General features: G+C 46.7%; 3 protein-coding genes and 1 non-coding gene across 4 annotated transcripts; 3 read left to right on the top strand and 1 right to left on the bottom strand.

The window, feature by feature from the left end:
• The first annotated feature begins 1,028 nt into the window (after positions 1-1,028).
• Positions 1,029-3,595, top strand: TPPP2 (tubulin polymerization promoting protein family member 2). Its single transcript, XM_023752831.1, has 3 exons — positions 1,029-1,476; positions 1,717-1,870; positions 3,321-3,595. Exons 1-3 carry the CDS (start codon positions 1,304-1,306, stop codon positions 3,510-3,512), a joined length of 519 nt encoding a protein of 172 aa, XP_023608599.1. The 5' UTR covers positions 1,029-1,303; the 3' UTR covers positions 3,513-3,595.
• Positions 3,596-4,394: 799 nt separating this feature from the next.
• RNASE13 (ribonuclease A family member 13 (inactive)) lies at positions 4,395-6,058 on the bottom strand. The gene is made up of 2 exons (XM_023752830.1): positions 6,021-6,058; positions 4,395-5,756 (listed from the first exon to the last, which is right to left on the bottom strand). The coding sequence occupies exon 2, from the start codon at positions 5,746-5,748 to the stop codon at positions 5,287-5,289; it is 462 nt and encodes a 153-aa protein (XP_023608598.1). The 5' UTR covers positions 5,749-5,756; positions 6,021-6,058; the 3' UTR covers positions 4,395-5,286.
• Positions 6,059-14,825: 8,767 nt separating this feature from the next.
• On the top strand, positions 14,826-16,660 carry LOC102436641 (ribonuclease 7). The gene is made up of 2 exons (XM_023752870.1): positions 14,826-14,972; positions 15,447-16,660. The coding sequence occupies exon 2, from the start codon at positions 15,486-15,488 to the stop codon at positions 15,954-15,956; it is 471 nt and encodes a 156-aa protein (XP_023608638.1). The 5' UTR covers positions 14,826-14,972; positions 15,447-15,485; the 3' UTR covers positions 15,957-16,660.
• Positions 16,661-24,211: 7,551 nt separating this feature from the next.
• LOC111825744 lies at positions 24,212-24,315 on the top strand. The gene has a single exon (XR_002828935.1). It is a non-coding gene; the product is annotated as a U6 spliceosomal RNA (small nuclear RNA).
• Positions 24,316-25,130: the final 815 nt, after the last annotated feature.

The raw sequence follows: 25,130 nt of genomic DNA, 5'->3' as shown, positions 1-25,130 counted from the left end.
AGGGGTCTTTGCAATAATTCAGAAATTCTCACCCCAGAAGGCTGCAGCCCACCAGGCTAGGAAACATTGTTTTAGTATAATACAGAGAGGAAAAGAGTTTGCTTTCTAGGGTGAAGCACCATATAAGGAATGCAATCATGGAGTATTTGGGTAGGAAAGAGGGGCATTTTATCCAGGAAGAGAAAGCATGAGGGAAATTTTGAAGCTAGGGTAATCAACTAGATATGAGATGACAAGAACTTCAAGAAGTAGGGGAGTAATCGGAATGGAAAGAAAGGAATGGATATGTAAGACAAGGAAAAAAACACATCGGAATTAGTGACTGATTAGACAGAAAGGGGAAAGAAGTCACCAACCTAGTTGCTCTACTTTAGAATCCCTGCTGTTCATCCATTATGTGGCTTCTGGCTAGAGAAAAGGCCAAAGAGGAACCCCTGAGGAACATCCTTGACCTACATAGAAACTTACCTGAAATATTTTCAGAGTCTGAGATTCACCCTCACTCTGACCTATTTCACCCTGCCTCACCCAAATCTCTTAACACTCTAATAATTTCCATGGTAAGCCCAACAAGAACACCATTTAAAGTTCCTATTGAGCTTGGTCTGCTAAAGCCAATGAGATTCTCCATGTTGGCCTGGGCCTGGAGACTAGAAAAAAAGTAATATTGGACCGAAGCCACCTGTTTTTATTAACCCCTTCCCTGGGCTCTCTTCAGCCTTTGATGAGGGGCAGAGCATAAGGTGATTTGACCAGGACCAAAGGGTTGGGTTAAGCTCGACTGGAATAATGAGGGCAGTTTGATCCTCTGGAGAGATCAGAAGTTTGACAACTTGTTCAATGCATCGTGCAAGGTAAGGAAACCAAAAGACCCCTCCCCCAAACACTAGGACTGTAGCTGGGGCTAGAGGTCATAAAAACCACTGAGGTCATAGAAGCCTCCCTCTCTTACCCTGTCTCCCCACTGCCAATAGTCCCCCACCCCCAGCTGCCTCCCACATATGCACACACTTACATAAAAAGGTTAGGAAGGGTCAGACACCATCTGGGAACCCTTAGGTACCAAAAGGGGTGACGTGGGTGGTGGCAATGATTGCTCAGAATGTAGGGTGCATACTAGTATCCCTAGTGCTAGGAATAGTAGGTGGGAAGAGGGGAGAGAGGAACAAGGAGGAGGGGTTTTGTTCCTGTTGCTGATTCAGATTTAACTCCCATCCTTCTTACTTCCCAGTCCTCCCTTCCCTCCTCCTTCACCCTCCCCCCAGTCTCTCCCCCTACTGTCCTCTCCCACCTCCAATTGATCATGGCATCAGAAGCAGAAAAAACATTCAAACGGTTTGCTGTCTTCGGAGAATCATCAAGCAGTGGCGTTGAAATTAACAACAAAAACTTCTCCAAGCTGTGCAAAGACTGTGGCATCATGGATGGCAAGATGGTCACTTCCACTGATGTGGACATCGTGTTCAGCAAAGTCAAGTAAGTGACCAAAGATGGGAGTAGAGGTCATGAGCAGAACCAACAAGATAGTGAGACATGGAAGGGTTTATGTGATAGAACATCTGTAATGGGTCTACTGAGCACCTACTGGTTACTGTGCACTATTTATTCTCTGTCCTCAAGACATTCAGTGACCAAGACTGAGTAAGGGGAGGGTTGGACCTTGGCAGGTGATGAGTTCATGTTCCAGAGTTCCTGGATTTTTTTCTTACTGACCAGGGACAAGACTGCACGAACCATCACATTTGCACAGTTCCAGGAAGCAATGAAGGAACTGGGCCAGAAGCGGTTTAAGGGGAAGAACCCAGATGAAACCCTAGAGAACATTTATAAACTCATGGAGGGCAAGGATCCAGCTACCCCTGGTGTTACTGTGAGTGATAGTCTTCATCCCTTATACTTGACCCTGCTTCCCTGCTACTCTGTCTCCGCTCCCACCCTCTGATGACCCTAATGCCTGCCAACAGAGGGGAGGCAGGGCAGAAAGCCTCTGGGGGCACTGTTGGTACTGGAATGGACTTCAGAGATCATCCAGTCATTTCAGAGGTGAGGAAACTGTGGCCCAGAGAAGGGAAGTGACTTGCCCAAGGTCCACAGTTATTTTATTTTTTTTGTTCATCCTCACCCTAGGATATTTTTCCATTGATTTTTAGAGAGCGTGAAAGGGAGGGGGAGAGACAGAGAGAGGGAGACTCATCGACTGGTTGCCTCCCACACACACGCCGGGGATTGAGCCTGCAACTGAGGTATGTGCCCTTGACTGGAATTGAACCTGAGACTCTTCAGTCCTCCAACCAATGCTCTATCCACTGAGCCCAACCGGCTAAGGCCCACAACTATTTTAATAGCAAAATTTAGACTCATTCTCAAGTGTCCAGTATGTGAGCCAGGCAACTAGGGCCTGGTGGATACTGCAGAGGACTTGGTATCTGATCCCCACTCTTCTTCCTTGCACTTATATAAGGTTTCTGGCTTTCTGCCTCTCACCACCCTCTATTCCGTATTTGTCCCCTCTCTCCTGAAAGCTCTTTCTACTCTAGATTTCAAATAGGACCTTGCAGTAGGAAGAACCTTGCATATTGGATCTGGGGTTGAAGTCTCCTGGCTATAGCCTCATCAAAATAACTCCACTGGCCTGCCAGGTGGCTCAGTCAGTTGGAGTGTTGTCCCATACACCAAATGGTTGCATGTTCGATTGCGGGTCAGGGCACATACTAGGTTGCAGGTTCAATCCCCCATTGGGGTGCATATGGGAGGCAACCGATTGATGTTTCTCTCACACATCAATGTTTCTCTCTCTCCCTTCTCTCTCTCTAAACAAACAAAAAAATATCCTCGGGTGAGAATTAAAAATAATAATAATTAAAAAAAAATAACTCCTCACCTGGCTGGTGTGGCTCAGCAGTTGAACATCAACCCATGAACCAAGAGGTTGATGGTTTGATTCCCAGTCAGGGCACATGCCCAGATTGTAGGCCCAATCCCCAGTAGGGGGCATGGAGGGGGCAGACAATCGATGTTTCTCTCTATCTCTTGACCTTTCTTTCACTCTAAAAAATCAATTTAATATATTTTCTAAAATAATAATAACTCCTTTGGAAGCAGAAAAAATCCACACACAGTCCACTCACTCCCATACACCAATGGATGGCTCTTGCCATCGTTTTTGCCCACAGCCACATCTGGGCCCTGAAAAAGCAGCACCACGCCATTGGTAGAACAAGAGCTCTGAGCCCTAGGGAATCAAAGACCATCTTAAGAGAAGGGGTCTAACTGTGGAGGGAAAAGGAGAGGGATCAGACTTATCATCCTCTGGCTTACAGAAAGCAACAACCGTGGGCGGAGTGAGCCGGCTGACAGACACCAGCAAGTACACTGGCAGCCACAAGGAACGCTTTGACGAGAGTGGCAAGGGCAAAGGCATAGCAGGACGGGAAGAGAGGAGCGAAAACTCAGGCTATGTGAGTGCCTACAAGGGTGCTGGCACCTATGATAAGAAGAAGGAGAGTAAGTAGGGAGTAACCTCATCTTAGCCTGCCAGCCCTTGACCCAGCATCTTTAATACTGGGGAGCTCAGGAAACAATAAATATGTGTGTGTGCAGCAGCTAATGAACTCTGTCTTCAGCGAGGGAAGGGAAGGGTGGACTCATGGGGGATGGGGGGATGAGGGGGGAAGAAAGAGAGAGAGAGAGAGAGAGACAGACAGACAGACAGACAGACACGCGAGAAGAGAAAGCCCAAGGAGTCAGGGTTTCCAAATCTCCATCTTTTTCCCTACTCAGCCTGATGCCCCGAGCCAGAGTTAGCATTCTCCTCAACAACTGCTTCTAAGATCAGGTCTGAGGAGTATATTCGGAGATAAGAGATGAACCAGATGTGGAGATAAAGTATTCGCTACTTGCATTCACACACCACTGACATTCAACCTCCTCTACCTGCCAAAGGGGAATAGAACTTCCTGATTTGATGTAGAATGACCCAGATATCACCAACCAGACCTCTGTCCTTCCACCTTCCTGATCTGCTGCAATCCACATTTCATTGTGGGGAGAAACAGAAGCCAGCTAGGGTGGGCCAAGGATCTTCTTAGTCTGACTGCTATTATGAGTTTGTTCCAGAGCTAGGGGGAGGGAGAATCCATTTTCATTACTCAGCTGGAAGTGAGTTTTACCCCTCCACGCCTCCATCATGGTTCACCTGGAACAGAAGATCCTACTGACAGCTAAAGGTAGCCCAGGAAGATGGCCAGAGTGGTCGTTTTAATGCACTAAGAAAAAAGGAATGAAATCAGAACTGAGTCAGATGTGTTTTTTATCTTTTTTATTTTAAAATGATTATGGATTCACAGGAAGATGCACTAATAGTGCAGAGAGGTCCCATGTACACTTTAACCGGTTTCATCCAATGGTTCTAGCTTACACAACTCAGATGTAGCTTTAAAACCTTCTGTGACTACATCTAGGCCCACCTCACCTATTTTGTCAGCAGCAGATCTTAGAGTCTAGAGAACATCAGGAGGAGCTTTGGGAACAGGATGCAAGAATCTTGGGAGGAGCGGGGATAGGCCAGAAAAAATAACTTTAAACTTCAGTGAGCCAAGGTGAGAATTGTGGAAAAGAAGTTGGAGAAGACAGGGTGACTAAAGGAGGCTGGGAGTGTAGGGGAGAGACACTGGGTTCCATGGTAGAAGGAGAGAGGAAAGAACAGGTTACATGAAGAAAATGATTTCATGGAGAGGAGCAGACAGGGAACTGCGAGGGGGTTCTAGGGATATGAGGCTAAAATTCACCTAAAGGTCTCAGGGAGGTCCCTAAAGCTAGGATATCCATTATGTGCGTGAGTGGAGAGAGTCATAGGGAAATGGGGAAGACTGAAAAGAGAAGGGTGGTGGGGATAGGGAGTCGAAACATCGAGCTGGTGCCTGTTGCCATGGTGTGAGCTGAGGCTCTGGGCCTCCATCCAGGATTCAGTATCTGGCCCAGTGGATGGACAGGCACTGCCAACTGGACACACTCGGCTTCTTGGGTGGGTAAAACTGTCTCTGGGAGAGGGCGGATGATGCGGAAGAGGAGAGGTAAACAAGCTGGAAAGAGCCTAAAAGACGGTATGATTTTGCATGGTGACTAAAGCTCTGAACATTTTTTCTACCTCCCTGGTCTCTTTGGAGGGAACCCTGCCTACCCTCAAAGTCAGGGGGAAGCATTGTATCAGGAATCAGAGTTTTGAAAAGGGGGACAGGCTGGTCGTGGTGGCAGTAGAGGGTGGTTCACAGGGAAAGCCTCCCTTCCCTAGTAGAGGCCAATGATACCTATTGGTTTAGCATCATACTTTTGGGAACAGAGCAGGTACAGCCTTTGGTTGTTTAGGGTGCTATTGTAGCGGCAGCTGGTGGGTGGCTGTTTGGTCTCCAGAGAGCAGATTGTGAGGGGAAAGGAGTCCTCAGAGAGTGTACAGTATTCATTGTAATTCTCACAGAAGCTCTCGCAGTACTTGCAGGACTTCTCAATGTCCGTCCAGGGAGCATGTATCACATAATGCCTCTTTGGGCAATACCAGCTTTGCTGTCTGCCCCTCACATAGGCCATCAGACCATTACAGTAGCCCTGGAAACCCTCTGGGTAGTTAACCTTGGGATAGTCAATGTGCATGGTTCGAAAGTTCTGGATGGCAACCTCTATGCTGATGTCCATGACCAGAGTTGGTCCTTGAACAAGCTGGAGGAACAGGAGCCAGGCCACAGCTGGTGCCATTCTTCCTGCTGGTAGAGTTAAGGTGGTTGGAACCAGAGGTGGGCCTGGAGTGGCTGTCTGCCCCTTCCTGGAGCCTCCAGCATGTACCCAGCCTTCCCTGTGTGCCTTCCCCTAAATCTAAGAGCTGGAGTGTACCTCAGAGATCATCCAGCCCTAGACCTCATGCCCATGAGAGAGGAGACACCCCAGATCACCCAGCTGGTCAACCACCTTCAGCCATTCCCCCCTTCCCTTGGTCTCAGCCTCATCCAGTCATGAGCTGTAACACTTACAGAATAAGAGGTCCACCTGGTCCTTGGGTGAGCAATTCTTCTTGATTATCCCTGGTCCCAGTGAACCCTTCTGGGGGGAAAAAAAAAGAAAAAGAAAAGCAGAGGCAATAGAAGGAACAGGCTAGCTACGATTCTCTGATTGCTGTGGAGGACAGACAGGATCTGGAAGATGAGCAGGGCAACAGGCAAGGTTTCTTCATGCCTGAGGCCAAGGACAGCCCAAAGGTGAGAAGAGGCTGGGTTGGTTTCTAGATAAAGGCCCCGGCTGGGAGGAGGGAATGTCCCCTGACTTTGAGGAGCCCCTGTGCTATGGGGGTTGGATGGATGGGAAGAAAGAGACATTACAATCTGGTTTCCTCCTTGCTGGTGTCATAAGAACACTTAGTTCCAGCCTCCTTGCCAGAAGTGCTTAAGTTCTTGGGTTTTCTTTGATGTTGATAGGCCCTGTTTTTGCGGATAGGTGAGAAGAAAAGTACTGTCCTGTTTCTGAGGAACAAAGTGATGCTTATTCCCGACCCTTAGAGAACAGAGCGTCTGCCACTCTCTCAACCCACTCACAGGAGCCCACGCACATGCAAGAGCCTCCCACCAGAGTGATGATGCACTGATAATCAAAGATGTCTTTGTGGACCTCCCACAGTCCCCATCACCAACTTCACAACAATCACAGCGATAACAATCATACTAATCTCTCACCTGTAACCTCAGGCCCTTTTGGAGTTAGGGCACACCTGGAAATTTTTGCTTGATGACCCTGAAGCCTCCAGATTGTCCATTGGGTAGACAGTGTAGTTTGGACTGAGGGGGTGTGGCCCACATGAGCCCAGCGGATCAGATTCTTGCTATTGTTTGTCATGTTGCGAAAGGGCTGGGCTCCTAACTCCCTTTTTCATTAACACCTGCCCCTTCATCAGAAGCAACAAACCTGCCAGCCACAGTCCTTGACTTCCACAGGCCCTTCGCCAAATCTCCTGGCAGAATATGATCCAAGGTGTGGGCTTCCTCTCAGGAGAGCCTACCACAGTCTCCCTGGAGAGCAGAAGTAGGGAGTCAGACAGCAGAACTCTGAGTGCTCCAAGGCCAATGTGTAGTTCAGGAGGGGGTGCAGAGAGATGTACTCATTCGTAGTCCCCCTAACTTGCTCTTTCTGACAGCACAGACTAGAGTCCAAAACTGAACGCATCCTTTTCACAACTTGCTTCTCCTCCTGCAACGTCTATCTCGGCTTCCTCAGTTACCTATACGAGAAAATTGAGTTATCTTCCTCCCTCTAACCCCACCTGTGAGGAGGCAGTACCTACATGATGGTTAAGAGCAAGGCTTTCGAGTAAAACAGACCAGAAATTGAATCCTGCTCTGCTGTTTGCAGGCTGTGCACCGTCAATCTAAGTTTACTAAAGCACCGTAAACCTCAGTTTCCTCATCGGTTAATCAGGATAATATTTTATTCCTATGGCAGTATTAGAATTCATTCATTAAGATGTATATCAAGCCCTAACCGGTTTGGCTCAGTGGATAGAGCGTTGGCCTGCGGACTGAAGGGTCCTGGGTTCGATTCCAGTCAAGGGCATGTACCTTGGTTGCGGGCACATTCCCAGTAGGGGGTGTGCAGGAGGCAGCTGAGTGATGTTTCTCTCTCATCAATGTTTCTAACTCTCTATCCCTCTCCCTTCCTCTCTGTAAAAAATCAATAAAATATATATATTTTTTAAAAAAAGATGTATATCAAGAGCTTTTAGTCCAGTGCCTGGCACATGTTGAGTACTCAAAATGAGCAGGAGTCCATCGGTCAGGTAGCCCTGGAACTCTTTTCTAAACTTTTCCTAAACCCATCCCTTCCACCCCTATTTCTTCCCCTGCTTGGTCTCTTCCCTCTCCTGGACACCACACACACTCCAACTCCAATAAGGCTCTACACCTCATAGGATGTAAGACTTTCCATGATCTGGCCCTTGCCATGCCTCCAACTGCACCTCCCTGCCTGCCTGCTTCTCCCACAGTGCCCCCCTCACCCCCATGTCCTTGTCCATGTCGTCTCCTCCTCCCACTCCTGTCTCTATCAATTCCACTGAGCTAGCGCATAGGAAGACTCCGCCCAGAGATCCTATATAAGAGCCTCTACTTGGAAGACCTCTCTAGGGAAGTGTGCACAGCCAAGCAAATGAGGGGAAAGTCGACACAGGCAAGTGGCTCATCTGTGTCCTTCAGGCTGGTCTACAAGCCAACACTGATGGGAGCCAATGCATGGAGGTACTGGGGCCTAGCTGATTCAGGTCTTTGTTTTGAGGAAGCTGACTATATTATGTGGTCCCCACCTCAAAGCCTGCCACCTCTTTCCTGTTTTCTCAAGGCTGCAACTTCCCTATGAGGAAGGGAACTTTCATGTCTCTTGGTCTTCCTCTTTCTTCATTCGCTACCCACCCACCACCACTCCCCTCTGCACACACACTTCTAGAGTAGAATAGCACATTGTAGAGGAAAGAGTTCGGAACTTGATATTGGATAACCTACTGAGTTTCTGTTTCCTCTTCTATAAAATGGTATTAATACCTTCCTTACCTCATGAGGCTATAAGAATAGAATGAGATGGTCAGCATGCAAGTGCCTCTAACTATTAAACAGTATTTAAATGGATAACTGGGGATGGTCTCCTAGGTTCCATACCAACTCACCTTTTTCTGGATATCTGCAAAGCTTCTTTCAGAAGCTTTCATTCCCCGAAAGAGCCAAGTCTGTCCCCATCCCCACTCTGCCAATCTAGAACGCCATCTAACACTTAAAATTCATCTTTACAAAGCTTTCTATCATTAGCCATGCCCCATGTTGATTACTCTAAAATATTTTTAAATAATTATTTAAAATATCATCGGAAGAGCACTATGACAAATTTTGGGGAAATATAAAGGTAAATAAGATAGTTCCAGTCCAGATTAAATTTACAACTCAATAGAAAAGACACACAAATGAGCATATGTTACAAAGGAATGAGCCACAGGGCCAGGAAAAGTACTGATTGTGCAATGGGCCTTTGGTTTTCAAACTGCCATTCAGTGGTCTGGTCTTTAAAATCCTATCCTAGAGTATTGATCCCCATAGGATTGCTTTTTCCATTCAATTCTGACATTCTTGTCAAGGTTTCATCTGCTCCCTCAGCCTGAGATGGAATTGTTATCCCATTACACTGGACCTTACATACACAAGAATTATCCTAGAGATGAAGAAACTACGTTTTAGAGAGGGACAGCAGCTGGCTCAAGATCATAAGTCTAATTCAGTAGTTCTCAGCAGGGGACAATTTGGACATGTCTGGAGACATTTTTGGTTGTCACAACTGGGAAGTGCTACTGGCATCTAGTGGGTAGAAACCAGGGATGCCACCAAACATCCAACATTGCACAAGACAGATCCCATAATAGAGAATCATCCAAACTAGAATGTAAATAGTGCTGAGATTGAAAAATTTGGTCCAATTGGAGAATCAGACTTCCTAACAAGTGCAAACTTACTTATTATACCTTACTAGTATATATTAAAAAGGGTTGGTAAATATCCAGGACTTAGAAATATGTTTGTTAGATTTTGCTTGTAATGGTACTGGTTTTTCTACCAGCAAAAGGAGTACTGATAGTTCACCATTGAAACAATTTTGAATTACTTTTCTTATAAAGATGACCCTATGCATGTAGTCATCTATACATTTTTTCCTCCACTCCTCCCCAAGGGTAAGCATTTCTAGAACAACTGGCTAGAGTAGGAGGCTCAGGGGTAATTTCCTAGGGTTGAAGAGAACGCCCAAAACTTTTCCCAGAGTGAGCTCACCTCGATCTCAGTGGCATCACTTTTTGCCCTGCTCAACTCAAATTACTCAAACAGCACACTGTGTCATAGACAGTTCCTGGGTTGTCCTTGAACTGAAAGGATGGCTTCAACCATCTCAACTTCTTGTCATAGCTTCACCTCAATTTTGGTGGTAATACCTAGGAGCTGCATTGTCAGTTCCTCAATCTGCTCACTGGCACTAAGGATTGGTCATGATTCCATCTGGGACTGGGATCATTCAGGGGCAGAGTGAATGCCTTCCAACTCAGAAGCTGAATCGGTTTGGGTCACTTATCTGCAAGGCATTATACTGTATCCTATGGGAGGTGTAACAGCCTTGGCTGATGTGGCTCAGTTGATTGGGGCATCATCCCATATACCATCAGGGCACATATTTGGGTTGTGGGTTCAGTCCCTGATCAGGCTGCAGGCAAGAGGCAACAATCTCTCCTCTCTCTCTCTCTTTCTCTCTCTCTCCCTCTCTCTTTCCCTTCCTTCTTCCCTTCCTCTCTCTAAAATAATTTTTTTAAAAGAAGCGTAACAGATGGTCCTTGTCTTCTGGGAATTGACAGCCTAAATTGAAGGAAAATAATAAATTCATGTGAAGAAATAACCAACGGTTCAAAGCACAAAATGATACATTTTAAAGACAGTAATGTAGGAATTTAGAGGTAAGAATTTATTTACTTTTTAAATATATTTTTATTGCCTTCAGAGAGGAAGGGAGAGGGAGATAGAAACATCAATGATGAGAAAGAATCTTTGATCGGCTGCCTCCTGCACGCCCCTTACTGGGGGATCAAGCCCACAACCTGATCACGTGCCCTTAACTGGAATTGAACCCGGGATCCTCCAGTCCGCAGGCCAACACTCTATCCACTGAGCCAAACCAGCTAGGGCAAGAATTTAGAGGTGAGAAAGATCCCTCTAAATTGGGAGAATCGGGAGCAATTTTGGGCAGTAAGGGTCATCCTGAAACCTTGGGGTGGGTCTCAAGGAACTGTTAAGAGTTAAGTGGTGATAAAGAGAATTATGAAAAGTAGTATAGTGAGAGAGAGAGAGAGAGAGAGAGAGAGAGAAGAGAAGAGAGAGAGAGAGAGAAGAGGGAGAGAGAGGAGAGAAGAGAGAGAGAGAAGAGGGAGAGAGAGAAGAGAGAGAGAGAGGAGAGAAGAGAGAGAGAGAGAAGAGGGAGAGAGAGAACCAGCCTGGCGAGGGTTGAGGCACTCAGTGGAAGAAAAGTCAGAGATAAAGTTGGAAAGACAGGTTTGCCAAATGCGGCAGACCTTGACTATGAGGCTAAGGAATTTACAATTTATTCTGTAGGTAAATGAGGAGCTGACAATGAATGGCCTCTCATAAGGGAGGTCTCAAGCCCAGGTCAGGTTCCCCTCTCTTACATCCTGGCTTGACTAAACACACTGTTCTGGGAGCCAAAGATTCCAACCTTCTGTCAGTACTGCCTCCTCTAGACCCACAGCTGTTTCAGGAAAGGTCATGAGAATTCCAAGACCCAAAGCAAGTTTCACATCTGACCCTAACTTGCTGTTTGTTTCACTTTCCTGCCTACACAAATGAGCCCATTACCTTTATTTACCCTGGGAGCAACAAAACCAGGATAACAGAACTCTGATCTGCTCCTGCTTGGAGGGAAACTCTCACGGGCTTTCCATCGGTATCCAGAGGCTGTGTGGAACTCCGGGAGAGAGGCAGGCTGGGCTCTGAAGGGCGGGCACCTTTCCAGGCCCAGCCCTGCCCTCTCCCAGGCCCCCACCCCCTCTCAGCGCAGGCCAGAGGAAGCAGCAGCTGTTGTCCTATGGGGAAGACAGGCAGAGGTCCACCTGGCACTGCTGGGGTTTGCACAATACCTGCCCCAATGACTTTAAACACACACACACACACACACACACACACACACAACACAACACACACACACACACACACACACACACCCCAGTAGCCTGGAGAACTTGGGCCAAGAGCAGTCAGCAGGGGTGGGCAAACTTTTTGACTCGAGGGCCACAATGGGTTCTTAAACTGGACCGGAGGGCCGGAACAAAAGCATGGATGGAGTGTTTGTGTGAACTAACATAAATTCAAAGTAAACATCATTACATAAAAGGGTACGGTCTTTTTTTTTTTTTTTTTTTTTTTTTTTAGTTTTATTCATTTCAAATGGGCCAGATCTGGCCCGCGGGCCGTAGTTTGCCCACGGCTGGATTATGGTGATCAAATGAGAAGGAGGCTGGGGTAACTAGCTACCTCATAACCCTGGATAAAGTCTGCTTGTGTGAGGGGATTTCTTCCCTCCCGTCTTCTCTCCCACCATTTTGTCTTCCGCTCTCCTTTCTCTAAATTTTCTCTCCTCCCTTCTGCCAGACTCCCTGACCAGCCTTGAGCCTGATGCCTGACTTCTTTTGTTCTCCCTAACCTTGTCTCCCCCTTCCTCCATCTTTTCCTCTTGCCCCATACATGTAGTGAAGGAAAAAGGGCAAAATTATCTTACCAAGTGCAAAGTGAAGCAGCTCTTGGGAGCTGGATAGTTAAGGCAAATAAAACCACTTGCCTTATCCAAATAATTGAGGCAAAGTAAGGGGTTTTAGCTTGAATCGTGCAGATGGTACGTCAACTTCCCAGATTTTGTATGCAAGCCTAAACCTATACGCTCTTTTCCCTTTGACCTCAGACAGTAGGGCTATGTTTATTCTTTTTTTAAAATATATTTTATTGATCTTACCAAGTGCAAAGTGAAGCAGCTCTTGGGAGCTGGATAGTTAAGGCAAATAAATAAAATCACCTGCCTTATCCAAATAATTGAGGCAAAGTAAGGGGTTTTAGCTTGAATCGTGCAGATGGTACGTTCAACTCCCCAGATTTTGTATGCAAGCCTACACCTATACGCTCTTTTCCCTTTGACCTCAGACAGTAGGGCTATGTTTATTTTACCTTCACATAGCACCAAGGCAGCCTTCTGGAGAACCCAGCATAATGGAGTTGAGCAAACTAGGATCATTCCAATGACAGGAAAACACAAGCGCAGATGGCAGTGCAAGTCGTGGTTGGGAAACATCTCACTCTAGAATGATGCGAAGTGAGAAGGAGTCTGGGCTAGGAATTTCAATGAGCTCTTGGATTCCCACCCGCTCCTGTAACTCCAGCCTCCAGCCCAGGGCTGGCCTGGCCTGTGCTGATCTGCTTTCTATCCACAATCTGCTTTAAACCATGGATATTATCTCCACACATTTGCATTTCTACAGCAGCAGAGGCATAATTCTTATCCAGAAGTTCAAACTGCAGAGATTCAGGCACCTTAACAAAGCAGTGAGTACCCAGAGCCAAGGCCTCGCTGAAGGTGAGCCAGAGGAGCCAGTGGGCAGTGAGGAACTTGCTCCTGGCTCTCGGTTGCCATCTGGTGGTGTTTCCCACCTCTAGCACCACATTTTCTTCCGAAGTTCCTTCGTGGGGACCCACAACAGAGCTATTTACTAAAATGACGTCCCCCTCGCCTCAAAACAAACACCCAAATCTTCCTGACTCAAATCCTAACTTCTGGACCAGAACTCATACCTTATGATCAAGATGGTTTACGTGGCCTCTCTATGGTTGCAATCCACACAACAGCCAGGGGATCTTTAAACAGATAGGCCTTTTACTCCTCTGCTGAGAACCCTCCCAGGGCTCCTCAGTGCACAGAGCAGAACCTCAGTCCTCTGAGGTTTGCCATGGTCCGGCCTCTGGTCCCTGCTCAGCCACACTGGACCCTGGATGTCCTCCAGCACCCAGGCATGTCTGTCTGTGTTGGGGCCTTTACAGTGCGGTTCTCCCTACTTGGAGCCTTTTCCCGAGGCAAGCACAAACTCACTCCCCTTCAAGTCTTTGTCCCAGAATCACCTACTGCAATGACCTTATTTAAAAATCGCTGCCTACCAACTTCCATCCTGTTCTACTTTTTTCCTTCGCAACTATCACTTTGAACAAAGGCTATATATTTCTACTGTCTTTCCCTCAATGAAATGTAAGCTCCACAAAGATAGGGATTTTTGTCTCTTTTTTGTTCACTGATATATTCCAAGCACTTTGGCACATAGCAAGGGCTCAATAAAAATTTCTTGACTACATGAATGAGCATGAACTCAGTATTCTGAGATCACCTACTACTTACAGGTGAATCCTGAGAACAAAAATACTGTTCATCTCAGTTTTCCAGGCCTTCCCAACCATAGAGTGATGCTTCCCTGCCTCAGTGTCCCAGTTCTTCTGAGCGCTACAGGCCAAGCTCACTGGAGCCCCCAGAGCGGCACTGATCCAAGTTTTCTACACAGATGTCACTATCACACGGCAAAGGAAGGCCCAAGGCACCACCGCCAACAGCACTTTCAAATTTGGACAATGTTTAAGTTTTACAAAGTTTAATAAAGTAGGGAGAGGAAGAGTGAAGGGTAAGAGGTGTTGGGTGCCTCCTTCAGGTAGATCCAGGTGGCCTTGCTCAGCACCTGGAGGTGAGAGAGCCAGAGGAATAAGTCACCGTGGAATAGCTGGGTTGGGATGGTGCTGGCCACGGTGACTGTGATCATTTGTCCACTTCTCTGTCTTCTCTATCTCCTCTGAAAAATAAGCAGAAAATCCTGATGACAGGCTATTCTTTCTGTAGCTCAGGTCAGAGAAAAAGCAATTCTTATCACCACAGTAGTTGGTTGTTCCCAGAATCCTGAACCAGAGTGTATATAAGTGAGGAGATAAATGACAGCTCTCCCTGAAATTCATTTTGGGTTAACACCTGGGTCAAGTGCTTTATTAGAGTCAATAAAACCACGTGGCCAGAGGCCAAGTCTAGTCTTTGAGTGTGAAGATTCAAGATTCCTCACTGCCCAACAAGTTTAGGCAGGTACACTAGCTCCATAGCTATCAGCTTATTTGGGATATGTAAGCGGAGAGGCGCGCACCTGATTCATTTCCTGATACATGACTGCTCCCCAGCCCGCCCCCAAACTGACGCAATGTAGCCCAGGCCCGCTTTTAAGGAGCCAGGCCTGAGCAGAGGCCCTCAGAGAGCTGAGGCCCAGCCGTGAGACGTGCATCCTCAGTCCACTGAGCAGGAGTGGCCCAGCAGCAGCAGCGCAAGGACCCACTGAAGAGGTGAGGAGATGGAATAGAGAACGGATGGGCTCTGACAAGATGAGAGCACATGGAGTGAGCGATAAGATGGACAAAGGACGATTCAATGTAGAGGGGTTGGGGGGACACACACAGGGGAAAGAAAAAGTGATGCTGGGGGTGGAGGCACAAAATGAGGATACAGAGGAGATGGGGATGGGGTCATGGAGAGTCTGAGGCACAGAGAAAGGGGTAGGTACAAACAGGACGGGACTTGAGAGAGAAGATAGAACAAAGTGGGAAGCAAGAGGGGCATAATGAAGGAAGATAGGGGTACAAGGTGAGAGAGATGGGGGCATAGGGTTAGGGGCTGGGGTCACAGTAGGTGTGGCACAAGACGGGGAGGAAGGGATGAGAACCAGGGTGAGAAAGGAAAGGAAAATGGTGATTAGCTAGAAGCAGGAGGGATAAGGAGGCTCATGTCTCAACTAAACCCTGCCTGCTCTCTGTCCCCAGGGACCTCGCCCTCCATTTTGACTATTCCCCCCAAGAGACATGGCCCCAGCCAGAGCAAGATTCTGCCCCCTGGTGCTGCTCCTGCTGCTGGGCCTGTGGGTGGCTCAGGTCCCAGTCAGCGCCAAGCCCAAACACATGACCTCAGCTCAGTGGTTTGAAATTCAGCACGTGCAGCCCAGCCCCCAGGCATGCAAAGGGGCGATGAGCAACATCAACAAACACACAAATCACTGCAAACGCCTCAACACCTTCCTGCATGAATCCTTCTCCAGTGTGGCCGCCACCTGCCAGAACCCCACCATAGCCTGCAAGAACGGCCAGAAAAACTGCCACCAGAGCAAGGGGCCTGTGTCCCTGACCACGTGTGAGCTCACCTCGGGGAAGTACCCAAACTGCAATTACAAAGAGAACGCACTGCACGCTTCTTACATCATAGCCTGTAACCCTCCTCAGAAAGGGGATGCGGAAAAAGTCCACCTGGTTCCTGTGCACTTGGACAAAGTCGTTTAGCTTTCCAGCCTTTCTCACTCTGGGTTTCCTTTCCTCTCCAGGCCTCTGTGCTGCTGCTCCTATGCCCAGAAGGTTCTCTTCCTTTCGTTTCTTGGGTCCTCTCCCAGCTCAGGCTTTTCTGAGGGGCAGCTTGGTGGGCTAAACTCCAGAAGAGGCGGTCTTCTATCTTTTTGTTGCTGTTTTCCCAGAAACGTATCCCAAGAGAGAAGCTGAGCACGCTGAGGGGAGGGGTTCTCTGGCCTGTGCCTGTGCATTTCTCTGCCCTGTCTATCATGGCAGCATGACAAGAGGAGGAAATGGACACAAGAGGCGGGTGGGATTTATGGACAGAGCTGTTCTGGTTCCTAAGACAAATGTCATAGTATTTCATGTTTTTCATAGAGCAGCCACACGAGTCCCTTGTGACAGACTTGATGATTTGCTTTCTTTAGGGATGAGGAAATTGAGGTTTCAGAAAGCTTGGTTAATTAAAGAGCTTGTGAAATTGGTTAGTAGCAGCACCTGGACTTGAACCTAAGCCTCCTCCTCTCCGTACAGTGCACTTTCTACTTTACCATTGGGCACAAAAAGGAGACCTCGGCAGCGACAAGAGAACTAGGTAAGAGTTCACCCATGAAGAAATGTACCCTGAGAGCTCTGGAGAGCCAATTGCTCTGTGTTGACCGCAATAAAGGTCATTACCTCTCTAGCCAAGAGACTGTTTAGGAGGTACTCCAGGATCTCAATTCATTCTTTCTGCCTCTCTAATTGTCCTCCCCCTTCTCCAGCCCATTGCTTTTCCCACCTGGTCCCTGGGCTGTCTCTAGCTAGACCCCCTCCTCCTGAAGGTGTAAGGTGAGGGAGTACCCCAGCTTCACCCCCTGCTCTAGGTCACATTTCCCTTGACCTCAAGGGACTTCCGTGGCCCAGAGCCTACTTGTCACAAACAGGCTGGTGGGAGCTGCCAGAGCTTCCTTCCTCCTGATAATCATCTCTCCTGCCTCGGTGCTTCCCTGGCTCTCCACTCTGGCAGTCAGCCCAGGCCGTTGAGGTTGAGATATGGAAATGCCACCTCCCTGTCCCCCTGGGCTGCAGACCTCATTTCTCCCTCCCGGTGAGCAGAGCTGGAGAAGCTATGGCTTTGTGTTGCCTGGTCCTGATAGTCCCTCCCACATTGCCTGCAGCCCCTTCTCTCTCCTTTTATCTCAATGCCAGACCAATGGCACCATGCCTTTACCTGCCCGCCCTGCTTCAGCATCCAGCTGAGTGTTAGATCTTCCCTCCCCAGCTAGGGAGTCTACCCTCTACCTAATCCTCCTAACAAGTATAGTGCTTCTTTTTCCTCTTACCAGAGTTAGAGGAAGCTTTGGAGCCATATGGAACTGGGTGTAAATCTGGGGTCAGCCGCTCATGGCTACAGACCTCGAGCCAACTCCCCTTTCTGCAGCTGTGTTTCCACATAGCAAAATGGGAGTAATATCACCTACCGAATAGGTTGCAGTGAGATTTAAAAATGACACAGGAGTCAGCTAGAAGAAGAGTCTGCAGGCAGAGTCCTGCTAGGTGGGCTGGGTGGTTTGAGACCATGAGGAGAGAAGGTAGGGAAGGGATGATCAACAGAAAGGAGAAAAAAAAACATTGAACAACTCAAGCAGAGTGTGGGGCCAATAAGTTAAGTCGTGAAAGTAGAGATGCACTAAATATACCACAGAGGGTTGAATGAAATATACATTGTGGTCAAATGGCTAAGTGTAAAATCTATACATCCTATAGAGACTATACTATACATTTATCATTTTAAGTAGATTTTCAACTGAGGTACAAGATATTTGGGGGTAGCTGATTTTCTCTTCACTTTCTTCTTTTTTCACAACTCTTCATATATTCTTTACTGATGATTTTCCATATGGATATTATGGTTTTGAAGACATCGTCATCACAAAATTTTTAACTTGTTAAAATTATGCCTTTAAGGCTCAAATGAGAAGAATTTCCAAATAGGACTTTTTTCTTGAAAGACTCCTGACCCAAACAGTATTAAATAACTAAAAATTAAACATAATTAAAAAGTAATCTGTGGTGACAGAGGTAAAAATCACCTTGGGGAGTACTGACTGAGAAAGAGTAAAAGGTAAGCTGGACTTGGTTCTTCCTTGGTCTGGATATGTTTACTTTGTGAAAACTCATTGAGCTGTACTCGTAATGTGTACTCACTGTATGTAAATTATACCTCAATAAAAAAAAATTACAGTGCTTATGGATTGTTTTATTTAACATGATAAATGCTAATACAGCAATTAAGTCTACAAAGGTTATATAATGAAATTATAGATAGAATTATCATATAATCTATTTTTATTGTTCTACCTTATACTATTTGCTAAATGAAATAGTACTTATACTACATATTAAGTTGTTATAAATACTTTTGGCTCAAAAGGCACATAGGTTCTTCCTAAAGAACCTTACACACTCTCTCCTATTATTTACATTGTCAACTAATTTTCCTAATTTTTTAACTATGTGAAAATTCATAATTGTTTTGTGTATAAGCCTTCATAACCATTAACTTATTACAGCATTTTTCTTAAAATAATATATATTTATGCTTCCACTGAGTGATAGAATTTCAACATTTTGAAAAGTTCATAAGGAAAATTTCACTCCAAGTTTCATCTAGAATGCTCACCACTATTTGAAAGTGACTGTTCAGATGTTAATAATAAATTGAAATGACCTGCCTTGTTCTCATTTCTGATGCTTTAACTGATTAGGTTTGACAGTCACCCATTTCTTCACATGATCTTGATCACAACCAAATTTGGGATGCCAGGAATAATGCTGAAATAGGCATACAGCCTGGCTGGTGTGGCTCAGTGGTTGAGCGTTGACCCAGGAACCAAGAGATCTCGGTTCAATTCCCAGTCATGGCACATGCCTGCGTTGTGGGCTCCATCCCTAGAAGGGGGCATGCTGGAGGCAGCCAATCACTGATGTTTCTCGCTCATCGGTGTTTCTATCTTTCTATCCCTCTCCCTTCCTCTCTCTAAAAATCAATTTTTTAAAATTTTTTTAAAGAAATAGGCATTTGACTATTCAGCCTCCCAAAGGTCAAGGCTGAGGTCCAAAATGAATAACAGGTTTAAGCCAGACACCAAGGCTGGCTGAACCTGATGCATTACTACCTTAAAACTGAAAAATAGGAAGAGAAGACTGGTTAGTCATGAGACATTTCTTTAAAAATATATTTTTATTGATTTCAGAGAGAAAAGGAGAGGGAGAGAGAGATAGAGATAGAAACATCAATGAGGAGAATCATTGATCGGCTGCCTCCTGCCCACCACTGGGGATTAAGCTCACAACCCAGGCACGTGGTTCATAGGTCTATCTGTGCTCAACCACTGAGCCATGCCAGTTGGACAGTTATGAGACATTTTTGTTGCTGGAGGTGGGTGCTTGGAAAGGGAAAGAGAATATTTAGGGATGTATTGACCAACCTTGTATAGAAAGCTGTAAAGAATTCTTTCGACCTGGCCCTAAGGAGCAGAAATAAAATCCAGTAAAGAAATTAACCTAAGAACTGGAGCTATAATGAGTTAGCTTTCCTAGGTGTGAGACTGAAGTAGAATAGGCAGGAGACTTTTCTACTTGACACTGCTTCCCCCAAAGTCTCCACACTCTGAAGTAAATGAACCACACTCACTGTGAAGACGGCCAATTGACAGTGTGGCTCAGTTGAAGCATCGGCCCATGCACCGAAGGGCAAAGGGTCGAGTCCCAGTCAGGGCACATATCCAGGTTGTGTATGGGAGGCAACTAGTGTTTCTCTCTCACCTCTCTCTCTCTCTCTCTCTCTCTCTCTCTCTCTCTCTCTCTCTCCCTAAAATCAATTTTTTAATTTAAAAAAAAAAGAAGAAGAAGGGTCATGCCCTTGAGATCAGGACCTTCTCACATGGGTTCCGTTTGCCCTCTTCATGGTGTCTGTGGCTCCAGAGGATAACCCTAGACCTACAGCGGCAGAAAACACCACCAGCAGCAACACCCAGGAAGCCTTCTCTTTGAGAGAGCCTGGACCCATTTCATCACATTTCTCCTCTGCTCCCACACAACCAGGCCTCCAAAAGAGCTTCAAAGACTTCAGATCGTCACTCTTTTAAAGTCCTTCTCCTGCCCCCCTTTCATCATTGGAGAGGTCAAAAGAGCAGTTACAGCTCCTACCAGGATGTTTACCTGTGCAGGACTCCAAAGCCAGTAAGCTTTGGAGACTTCATGAAGCCACAGGGACACGAGAAAATATTGCTAATGAAGCTCTGTAGAAAGTCCTACCCATAATGGAAATACACACTATGATGCAAAGTCCTCTTGACTTAGGGAGATGGGAATTTCCTCATCTATATCAAGGTAACCTACTTCATAAAGCACTTAGTACAGTGGCTGGCATGTAGGGAAAGTTTGAGAGGTGTTATCATTTATATTTATTACTGTAGTGTCAAATGTCGACTGGCAGCACCTATGATGGAGGAAGCAGGCCTGACTTCCATGACAGAAGAACAAAAAATTTAAACAAAGAAGATCAAACTCTTCCTCATTCCTCTTGCCAAAAAAAGGTCCTAGCCAAGAATAGATAAAGTAAGGCTCAAGGTCAGACAAAAACATTTCAAATTGTAAAAACAGAAAAAAGCTATTTCAATTTTTCCACACATCTGCATTCAGCCTAGGCAGGAGTACATGGGCCTTGATGAGGTTTGTCTTCATTTTGTCTATGTGGGTGTGTCTCTGACCAGTATTTCTCTTCAAGAACTGAGGAAAGAGAATAAGATAATCATGGGGCAAGGGCAGTAGGAAAGTCCTTCAGATGCTAAAAGAAAGAGAGAGAGAGAATAGACATAGAGCACTTGGAACAGTGACTGAAACATAGAGCCCTAGTATAGCTTAGCATGGTTGTTTTTATCATGGTTGTCTTTGTCATCCCTGGGAGGTCCGAATGCTGCACGCAGGCTTGTAGTGAGTTAAAGGCGACAAAACCCATGTACGCAGAGCCACATGCCTCCCTCTTGTTGGAGTGAAGACTACCCTTGAGGACAGATCCTACAGTCAGGAATAAGGGGAGACAGGCCACCCACTGAGGCAAGACCACAGTGGATTGGGTTCCCTGAGCCCAGCCAGTGTAGCACAGTGGTTGGGCATCAACCTATGAACCAGGAGGTCATGGTTTGATTCCCAGTTGGGGCACATGCTGGGGGTGTGGGCTTGATCCCCAGTAGAGGGCATGCAGGAGGCAGCCAATCAGTAATTCTCTCTCATCACTGATGTTTCTATGTCTCTCTTCCTCTCTGAAATCAATAAAAATATAAAATATATATAAAGAAAAGAATTGGGCTCCCTGAGAAGGCCCCAAAGAACCTTTACACAGTAAAGAAAAATGAACCTGGGAACAGAGGAGGCTTCCCAGAAGGAGTGTGGCCACTGAACTTCATGGGATCGTGTCTGAGGCTCAGGGTTCACAAACCAGACTCCAGGATATCTCAGCCATCAGCCTTCAGGGCCCGGGACACCACTTGGAGGAGAATCGCTCCCAGAGAGATTCCCTGTGGAAGCTTCTAACAAGGCTCCTACCTCAATCTTAGACCAACCCAGCTCCCCTGACCTGGTTGTTGATTCATTGCCAAGACCCCAGATCCCAACAAAAAGAACAAGGAGGGCATTCAGAGAAGCCAGGGCAAGGTAGCCCTGTTGTTCTCCAGAGCTACTCAGGAACAGGACGCCACCCTGCAGTCCCCTCTCCCTTTTTACCCTCTGGGCTTTGCCAGCCTGAGCTCACCTTTACCCAGCTTCCTAGACGTTCATGCTGTTCTCTTCTTTTCTCTCTTCTCTCTCTCCCAGGGATATTGCTCTACATACTCACCAAGTAACTGGGGAGCTAAATATTCACAAGCTTGGTCTCATTTTTTGAATTAGTATTACAAGAATGTCTCTCAGCCGGAGCTAGTCAAATGCAGAAATATCAAGGTAAGCCACCTTAGGAGTAAGTCACCTGTCCTGGCCCCATGTGTCCATCATGGAGGTAGGAGCTGTTTGGCAGAAAGTTAGCTGAAAATCTTCCATGCTGTGCCCAGGGCAACAGAATACCATCACCAGCCACCTGCCTCCTGAAGCCAATGTTATCCCTTCATTCAGCTTTTCTCTGGGTGAATTTTACTTCCAGGCTTCCACATCCCAGCTTGGCTCAGCCTTGGCACCTACGGAAAACAGCACCAAAAACAGTTCTTCTCAGACCCCTTCATAGCACCTTATCACAGCAGCGTAGCTTTCGGCGCATCGGTCACACCTGAACCTGTTCTCCTACACAGCCTCTGCCCTCTCCTGAGGGACCAGGAGCCTGTGCTGGACAATCTCATACAGGATCCACACTGAGGTTTACTAGTAGAAGAAGCACACCTCATTTTCCCCTGAGCCCCTCCTGCCATTTGCAGTGCCCTGGCCCCTCCAGCACCAGCCCTGCTCCTCCAGAACCCCTCCCTCTTCCTGAGCTTTCTGCCTCTCACCGCCAGGAGGCTGTATGCAGGGTGAAGCCTGACAACCACACTGGGGGTGGCCCTTGCAGCTCAAAGACTACCTCATGGTGCTTCTGTCCTTCAGGCCAGCAACCCAGACAGACTTTTGTGGCACCCTCACACAAAAATACTGGCCTTTGGAAATCATTGCTTATTATCTACTGCCCCTCTTTTCAGCTACCTTCAGGGTCTTCCTGTAGGTTCTCTCCTTACATTCTCATCTTGCTACTAGCACTTCGATGTTTCTTCTTGTTTCAGAGAGTTAGAGCCAGGAGGCATTTTAGAAATCATTACACTGAAACTCTTTGTGTTAGTGATGTGGAGACTGAGAAGACCAGAGCATTCACTGGGTGTCCCCGTGAGCTCTCGCTGCTGGCACTGAGGAGCTAGAGAAATGCCAACAGGCCAGAGTCCTGAACTACAAGTTTACCGTAACTCACATAAGAGTTAAATAAGAAAACAAGGTACCCACCTGAATGGCACCAGGAGTTAATGCTGAAGGAAGTTATGTTCTGGAGGGATTAGCCTGAGGTCGAGTTGTACAGAAAGGCTCATACATATCAAGATGATATGATACAGCTGAGCTCTGACGGATAGATAACATTTGAGGGAGGCTCTCAGGAAAGAGACAAGGCAAAGAACACCCACAGAAGTAAAGTTGAAGGGCACAGCACATGTCCAGGAGACAATAGGAAGACCAGTGTCTTAGAATAGAATTTGGTCACAAGGTGACTCCCAGCCCATAAGGCAGCTATTAATAAACAGAAAAGCAGTGTGGCAGAGAGGGACAACAAAACTTTGGAGCCAAACCTACCTCATTTTCAATCCTGGCCCTGCCACTTACTAAATCTGTGACCTTAACCTCGCTAAGCCTCAGATTCTTTTCCTGTAAAATAGGGATAATAACATGGAACACATAATATTGTTTTGTATATAAATTATATATAAAGCACAATGTCTTGGCATACAATAAACACATTTTAATGACTGCTATTAACTAGCACTGTGTCAAGCACATATTATCCTATATAATAAAAGGCTAATATGCAAATAAACTGAAAGGCAGACTGACCCTTCGCTATGATGCACACTAACTACCAGGGGGCAGATGCTCAACGCAGGAGCTGCCCCCTAGTGGTCAGTGCACTCCCAAAGGGGAGCACTGCTCAGCCAGAAGCCGGGCTTAAGGCTGGCCAGTATAGTGGCAGCACTAAAGATGTCCTACTGATGGCTTAGGACCCCTCCCCATGGAACATCCCCTCAGGGCTCCCAGACTGTGAGAGGTCCCAGGCCGGGCTGAGGGACCCCCCTGAGTGCATGCATTTTGTGCACTGGGCCTCTAGTATGTTTTTAAATAGTGGTTAGCACTATTCCTTCCCTTCTGCTGCTGTTGTAGAGCCCTGTATCAACCTGTCCTTAATGTGACATATATTATGTTGAAGGCCATGTTTAATACCACCAAAACACACTAGGTACTTTATCATTTCATCACACCACATTAAATATATAAAATATATAAAATTTGTATTTTTCACTCAGTATCATTCACACAGAAATTATTTTAATAAGTCTTACTTCTGAAATGATTTGACTACAGTTTATGATGGGCACTGTTCCTTCTGCAATTATGGTACTTGAGAATTCCTGTAAAATAATAAAAATCTAACCTAAGATTCCAAAGTAATAAACTCATGTGTGCCAAATTCCAAAATACATAAAATTGCGCTCGCTTTGGCAACACGTGTACTAAAATTGGAATGGCACAGAGATCAGCATTGCCCCTGTGCAAGGATGGCAAGCAAATTTGTGCAGCATTTCACAAAAATAAATAAATAAGTAAATCTACTTTATGTTACTGTGGTAGCTGGTAGGTAAATATGTTAAACTAGAGGCCCGGTGCACGAAATTGTGCACAGGTGCGGTCCCTAGGCCTGGCCGGCGATTGAAGCACAAGCGTCTGGTATAGAAGGGCAGGTCCCAGCTGATCTCTGGGCAGCACCTGGACCCTCAGACCCTCACACACACCCCCTCCGCCTGAGTCATAGCGCCCCAGTCCCCATGTGGAGATGCGGTGAGCGTGGCCAGACGCCATGGGCTGAGGCACAGCTTGGGCCTCTGGGCCGCCCAGCAGTGCTGCATGGAAGCCCGGTGGGCAGCTTGCTCTCTCCCGGCCAGCCTCACAGACCGGCTCCTGTGTTAACCCACAGGTCCTGCAGCTGCGGCCCAGCTCACCTGGAAGAGGCCGTGCAAGTGTGGGGCAGGTTCCTTGTGGGCGCCTGGCACCTGAGCACAGGAGCTTCCCAGGGGAGTGAGAGCGAGCTCAGTGGACACCCCACATTCTCACTGCATCTCCATCCCGGTCACCCCTGCCCCCAGGTAGCCAGTGAGAGGTCACAGAGCGTCGCTGACACCCGCCATGTTCCGTGCCACCCCCTAGTGGTCAGTACACGTCATAGGGAGTGGTCGAACTCCCAGTTGAATGACTGCCCGAGGGGACAATTTGCATATTAGGCTTTTATTATATAAGATTTGATTCTTTAGTTGCCTTTCCCAGTACTGAAGCCAAGATTTTTTTCCCCTGTCTCAAATATTATAGACCCTTGAAAACTTCCCAGACTCTAGGCACTGAGCCGGTAGTGCT

The sequence above is a fragment of the Myotis lucifugus genome, unplaced genomic scaffold (genome assembly GCF_000147115.1).
Source record: "Myotis lucifugus unplaced genomic scaffold, Myoluc2.0 scaffold_38, whole genome shotgun sequence".
NCBI classification, from domain to species: Eukaryota; Metazoa; Chordata; class Mammalia; order Chiroptera; family Vespertilionidae; genus Myotis; species Myotis lucifugus.
Note: the sequence above shows the minus strand (reverse complement) of the source record. Positions and strands in the feature narration are given on the sequence as shown.

Coding starts and splice junctions, on each gene's coding strand:
- TPPP2 (XM_023752831.1), top strand. CDS start 1,304: ATGGCATCAGAAGCAGAAAAAACATTCAAACGGTTTGCTGTCTTCGGA. Junction 1,477..1,716: donor ATCGTGTTCAGCAAAGTCAA/GTAAGTGACCAA, acceptor CTTACTGACCAG/GGACAAGACTGCACGAACCA. Junction 1,871..3,320: donor CAGCTACCCCTGGTGTTACT/GTGAGTGATAGT, acceptor TCTGGCTTACAG/AAAGCAACAACCGTGGGCGG.
- RNASE13 (XM_023752830.1), bottom strand. CDS start 5,748: ATGGCACCAGCTGTGGCCTGGCTCCTGTTCCTCCAGCTTGTTCAAGGA.
- LOC102436641 (XM_023752870.1), top strand. CDS start 15,486: ATGGCCCCAGCCAGAGCAAGATTCTGCCCCCTGGTGCTGCTCCTGCTG.